The sequence below is a fragment of the Pteropus medius genome, unplaced genomic scaffold, assembly GCF_902729225.1.
Source record: "Pteropus medius unplaced genomic scaffold, Ma_sr-lr_union100, whole genome shotgun sequence".
In the NCBI taxonomy this organism is placed as follows: domain Eukaryota; kingdom Metazoa; phylum Chordata; class Mammalia; order Chiroptera; family Pteropodidae; genus Pteropus; species Pteropus medius.
In genome coordinates this window covers 1,296,568-1,302,567 of record NW_024351732.1, presented here as the reverse complement: position 1 = coordinate 1,302,567, position 6,000 = coordinate 1,296,568, and the positions used below count along the sequence as shown (strand labels likewise).

Below are 6,000 nucleotides of genomic sequence, written 5' to 3'. Positions count from 1 at the left end.
CTTTCTTGAAGGGCTGCGGTTTCCCAAACCTGCTCTGTGATCTGGCGGGAGCACTCTTTATTTGTGAAAGGGAATGGATAACTTAAACCGGCTTAATCCCATCCCCCGCTTGCCAAAGCTCTTGCCACAGTCTTTCCCTCCACAAGAAAAAATCTAGCACAAAACTCCCAACCTGACCTTAAACACCCCCCATTGAATAAAGAATTGGGGAGAAAGGAGGCACTCTGGGCATCGGGCTCTAGCCGAAAGGGTCTCTACTCCAGCTCTGGGGGCAGACAGCTTCCCCTCCACCACATCTTGTTCTCATTCTGCGCCCCTGACATCAGCCGCCGCCGGAATCTCCTTGTTGTGCCTCCAACCCGCGGGATGGGGTGGGGGGCAGACCTGGTCCCCTGCCTCAACATCTCCTTCCAGGTCAGTAAAAAACATCAGCCTTAAGGACCAGGTCAGGGGATCAGACCCTAGAATCAGCGCAAACTTGTAGCGGGGCAGAAGGGAAACCCAAGAGATTGGTATCCCTCCCCGTCCCCTCAGTAGCTTCCTCCCCACCCCACCCCCCCCCAAACTTCAGAAACCAAACCCAGCTCGCTAACCGGCGGCGGGCGGAGTAGAGCTCCCAGGCTCCTGAAGCTTCCCACATCTGGACGATGACGACCCTCCCCTGCCCACATCTGGAGAGCAGCCAGCTGCAAACCAACGGGGCACGTCTCTCTTTTCCTGGCCTGGATCCCAGCCCCCCAAGGAGGACTGAGGTGTGTGTATCGAGGTGGGGCTCGCCTGGGGTTATCTGCCAAACCTGCTTGCGTCTCCGATTCCTCTCTGACGCCCCCTCCCCTCTTTAGCAGCTCCCTCTCGTCTGCCCACATTCCAGGCTTACTTCTCCGACTCACCTGGCTTTTTGTCCCCTCCGGCGGCGCGGCCCGCCCCCCTGCGGACCCCCCCAGCCTGGCCGTCGTGCCCCGGAGGATATGGATTACAGACCGTGCGGAGACACCAGCTCCGCGGGCGGCTATCCTGGCTCAAGTAGAAGAAGACCACCGGGGCCAGCGCCGGGTATGGCAGCCCCTCCGCCTCGGAGTCCGCGCTGCCCGGGTCCTTTTCCGCCGACCCCGGCCCCGGCCGGCCCCCGGCCCCGGACAGGTCGTTGAGCCGCATGAAGCTCCGGGGTTGTCCTGACTCCTCGGCGCCCGCTCCATCCTCCTCCTCGTCCATCCTCTGGCCAGCCGGGGCCCGGGGCTGTCGAGAGGGGCGAGCGGCGCCCCTCAGAGGATGTGTCCTCACGCAACCGGGGGGCCCCGGAGGGGGCGCATCCGGGGGGCTCTAGGGCACAGGCTGAGCCCCCGGGAGGGCCAGTTCAGCCCAGCTCCCCCTGCCCGCAGGGGCATGCTGCTCGCGGGGCGCCGGGTCGCAGGGAAGCCCCGCCCGGCGCGAGTCCCGCTTCCCCAGGGCCCCTGGGGCCCCCCGGGCCAGCCGGCCGGCTCCCCCTCACTTTGTTCCGGTTTCTTCGCTTCGCGCCTAGGCTCTGGTCGCCCGATTCGGCACTACCTTCGGCGAAGCGGCCCCGAAAGGGGTAGAAAGAAGGGAGGCGCAAGGCGGGGGGTCCGGGGAGGGATGCCCCCTCTTCCCGCGCCGCAGCTGGAACAGGATCTAAGGGGTCAGCATCGTCCCGGCTCCGCGCCAGCGATGGCGGGGGGAGGGGAAGAGGGATCTCTTTGGGGGTGGGTTTGAAGGGGGTGGGGGCCGGCTCCTTCCTCCGCCCCGCGGCAGGCTCACAGTCCGGGAGGGGCGGGGAGACGGTGGGGGGCCGTCCCGGGCGGGGGTGGAGGCGGAGATGCCGCCGCCGCAGCCGCCGCGGTGGCTGCCGCTGCCGTAGCTGTCGCCGGCGCCACTGCCTCCTCCTCCGGCCGAGACGCGGAGCGAGCAAGCGAAAGCGGCGGCGAGGAGCCCGGCGCACACCACAGCTGGATCCCTCACTCCAACTTCAAGCCTCGGCCCCGCCTCTCCCCAGCCAGCCTCGCAGCCAATCACTGCGCACTGTCGGCCCTGAGCCGCACGCCCATTGGCCAGCCTCCGTGGCAGTGCGGGCGGGGGCGCCCTGGGAGAGAACCACAGCTGGAATCCGGTTCCCACCCCAAAGTCCAGGACCGCCTCTCTTCCTTCCCCTAGCCCTTGGGTCGGTTCCCGAAGGCCGGAGCCAATTAGACGGCTACCCAGACCGAACCCACTTTTCTATTGGCCGCTGGGGTCTCTGGGACTCCCCTGGAGGAAGCCCCGAGGAATCAGTATTCCGCACGGGGTCCTGGGATAGCACCGCCGGCCCCGGGCATCCTTTGTCCAAGACCCTAGAATTGGACCACAGCCGGAGGGCGGGGCTCAATTCTCAGGCGGGCGTGGAGAAGGAAGGCTGGGGGTGCAGGGTGTGACCAGGGTCCCAGAGCAAAATACTGTGTATCCACCTGATTAATCTCACACCCTGGAGTCGAGTCTGGGAGCTTGACCGAGGAAGGGGAGGAGCGGAGCAGGATGTCCCAGAGGTAGGGCTTCAGGCTGGAGGGAGCCCTTCTTGGGGAAACAGGCGGAGCCAAGGAAAGGCAGGGTGGGCAAGGTCTGGGCGTGGCCTCCACCAAGCTCTTGGGCTTTTCCTGCTCCCAGTCTACTCCTGCGATTTTGACCCTGACTTCCTAACCCTAACCCGCTACTCTGACCTCATGCTGACATTTTTGAGCTTCATCTTTTCTGTCCCTAGGGATCCATCCTGTGGAAGATGTGCATCTCGTGCGGGGGCTTCGCGCTAGAATACTTGGCCCCAGGCAGGTTACGCTGGACCCAGACTCCGGATTGCCAAGAGCAGCCGAGGAAGAGCTAGGCTCCCGCGAACGGACCTCGGGGGCCCCTCGTGTATGCGGGAGGGGGTGGAAGCCCAGAGTTGGGCTTTGCCAACTCTTAACCTGCATAGTTTCACCTATGCAGGGTGAAACTGTGCAAAAAGTTCCCCACTCCGTGCCTCAGTTTCTTCCTCTCGAGTTCTAGTATGGCTTATGGGGAAGCTGTCCGCCGGACAGGAGCTTTGCTGGGCTGCTCTCCTTGCGCACCTCCAGCCTACCAGGAGCGGATCCTCAAAGGTCTGCGGCGTCCTACGCGCGTGCGCGCACGTGCAGACCCCGGCTCTCGGTCCGCCTCACCTTCCCGAGTTCCCGGGCTCAGTCAGCTACTGCTCCTGCTCACCGCTGGCGCCACCTCAAAAGGCTGTGGGTACCCGGGAGGAGACCGTCGCGCTGGGCGCTGGGGTGAGGTGGGGCGGGGAGGGCATCGAGGATTAGACGTCGGGAAGCACTTCCCCACATCTGCGAAAGGTAGACACGGCGGAACCAAGAAGATTAGCCTCTTCCGAGCGTTTGGGGCGCACACGCCACTGCGGAGAGGCAGAGGAATGGACCAGATGACCTCCCGCGCCCTCCTCCCCGACTCCCCCGCGTTCTGCGCTCCCCCAAGGCTGCGCCACCCACGCAGCCCCAAGTGCACCTCCCGGGTGGGCGGGTTGTGGAGAGTGTGGTGAGGAGGGCATAGCGGCGGCTGCGCGGTCGCCTCCCTGGTTGCCCTTTCGCCGGATCCGGGCACCGAGTTGTGCAAATGAGGCCGGGCTCATTTGCATTTCATGCTAATGAGCAGCTCTCTTAAGTGCCTTTCCCTCCTGGCGGGAGTCTCTGCTCTCATTCTGTGTGTGCCAGAGTCTTGAACTCACAGCGGTCTTCTGGGAGAGGGACCTATTTATGGTTGGCTCCACGTGTCTGACACCTTCTTCCCTCCCGCCAGTCGCAGTCTGCCAGGTCAGACTGCCTTTTCCGGACAGGGTCAAGAGGTCCTAGGGAGGGTGAATGACTCTAATCACCCCTTCTTTGCAAAGAGGAAAATGAGGCCAGAGAGGCTTGCCCAACCCAATGGTCAAGTTTCCTGGTGGTCAGCAGGCCCCACACCTTCATCCATCATCCAGACCACCCTCGTCTCTGGGCCAAACTCTGTCCTAGAACATACCCAGAAAGGGGGGCAGACACAAGCACCATCTGGACAAATCGCGACCCACATTTATTTTCCTGGGCTAGAGGCCTGGGGTGACCTGCCACCTAAGGCATTCTGGTGTCTGGGCAGGGCACCAGGGGACTCTGACATCCCTGTCACAGCTGCTCACTATTAACCTGAGTGGGAGAGGGCAGGAGAGAGGCAGGACTCACAGAGAAGGCCAAGCAAGCCCTGAAACCATCTTTAGCTCCCACCCTCCAACGCTCAGCTCTGACATCATCTCCTCAGTGTGGCCTTCTTTCAGCAAATATTGCAGTGCCTAAGTGCCAAGGTGCTGAGGACACAGTACTGAGCCAGACAAGTGTCTGGAACCTCATAGCACTTTGCCCAGGCTGGGATTATATGTTTATGTTTGTAATAATTAAACGATTGTTTCCCCCTCCGGGCTCTATGTTTCCTGAGGGCAGTGGCTATGTCCATTTTGCTCACCAGGACCTCATCCTGCATTTGGCACATAGTAGGTGCTTCATAAATCTGTTAGATTAATAATTTCAGGCAGGGAGAGGTAGTGAGAGGGGTGAAAAAAAATATTTTTGGAGCCTCAGTTTTCCAACAAAGAAGTTAGGCCTAAGCGTTGTCTAAGATCTCTTCTGGGTTTGAAAGATCACCCTCATATAGGCCCTATTCTGCCAGTCTCTCCAGCCCCTCCAGCTCCTTCAGCTCTCTCCCCTTTCAACCTCCCTCACAGCCTGGCTGGCTTCCTCAGGAACCAAGATAATCTTCCCATCTGTGATACTGTCTGCTCAGCGATGATACATTGTCCTATTTAGTCATGTCACAGCCTTGGGAGTTGGGTGGTGGTTGTCCCATTTTTTAGATAAGGAAACCAAGGCTCAGAGAGATGAAATTACTTGAGTGACTGCCCAAACCTCGAGGCTATGTCTCCAATGGCCTTGGCCCACAGCTCCTTCAGGACAGTCCTGCCGGCAGAGCAAGGAGCATAGCCAAGAGCGACCCTCACGAGGAAGAGAGATTGCAGACTTAAAATCCCACATCTGAGCAAGACTTATGTTTAGCTTTGCTCTCTTTAGAAAATGCAAACACTCCCCAGAGAATTAACCTTCAAGGCCCTGACTCCTTTCTCTGAACCCAGGTACAGAATCCCAGTGTCAGGTGCATGCCTTGTACCAGCAGCAAAGAAAGAAGAGACAGAGCAGAAGGAAGATCGGAAGGAGGGACAGAAGATGCCAAATGCACCCTCCCTCACAGCCACGCCTGTACCTCCTGGGGGAAGAGGAAGCCTGAGTAGTGTTTATTGTACCCTGAAGGTCTAGATGTGTTGAGAAGTCTCAGGCCAGTCTCTTACCCTTTCTGGGCTCAGAATATCTTTATCCATATGAAGCCAAAGGTACCTGCCTTGCCACTTCATTCATTCATGAGGGTCATTGGGACTACAGAGACAAGAGAACTTTGCAAACTGCCTAGATCTTTCCAGAGCCAAGACTTGAGCTGCCAAAAAGGCCACCTGTTCTGTACCATGCTCCACTCTCCCTTCTTGCTGCCCCCAGACCAGGCTCCACTTGCCCAGCCTTCAGATTTCCTGGCAAAGCTGAGCAGGCTCCAGCCAGAAAGAAGACAGCTAACCTTGTTGGCCAGAGCTCTAATCCCCTCCAGATGGGCCGGTGGCTTGCACTGAGGGCCCAGCTACACAGATAAACCCTAGTCCCAGTGACCATGTGTGGCTGTGTGTGACCGTGCCCAAGGGGTGACCAAGGTCCTCAGCAGATCTTGGAATGACTCAGTCCAGTCTCCCAACTCCTTCCTGCCCCACTGCTGACAGCCCCACAAGCGGTGGCTTCATTCGGGTTTCATGTCCAGCAGCCTCTTTTGGCTGTATGTAGTGCTTGGCTTTGGAGCTACTAGGGTAGGTAGCCAAGCTCAGCAGACCCTTGAAGGTCTGGGGTAGGGGGGCAGCTCCATCCC

The 6,000-nt window shown here is 59.8% G+C and overlaps 1 protein-coding gene and 1 long non-coding RNA gene across 2 annotated transcripts; one reads left to right on the top strand and one right to left on the bottom strand.

The window, feature by feature from the left end:
* Positions 1 to 559: 559 nt before the first annotated feature.
* LOC120588963 (uncharacterized) lies at positions 560 to 4,456 on the top strand. Its single transcript, XR_005649349.1, has 2 exons — positions 560 to 752; positions 2,747 to 4,456. It is a non-coding gene; the product is annotated as an uncharacterized LOC120588963 (long non-coding RNA).
* On the bottom strand, positions 746 to 1,769 carry LOC120588962 (voltage-dependent T-type calcium channel subunit alpha-1G-like). Its single transcript, XM_039846343.1, has one exon. The coding sequence runs from the start codon at positions 1,210 to 1,212 to the stop codon at positions 874 to 876; it is 339 nt and encodes a 112-aa protein (XP_039702277.1). The 5' UTR covers positions 1,213 to 1,769; the 3' UTR covers positions 746 to 873.
* Positions 4,457 to 6,000: the final 1,544 nt, after the last annotated feature.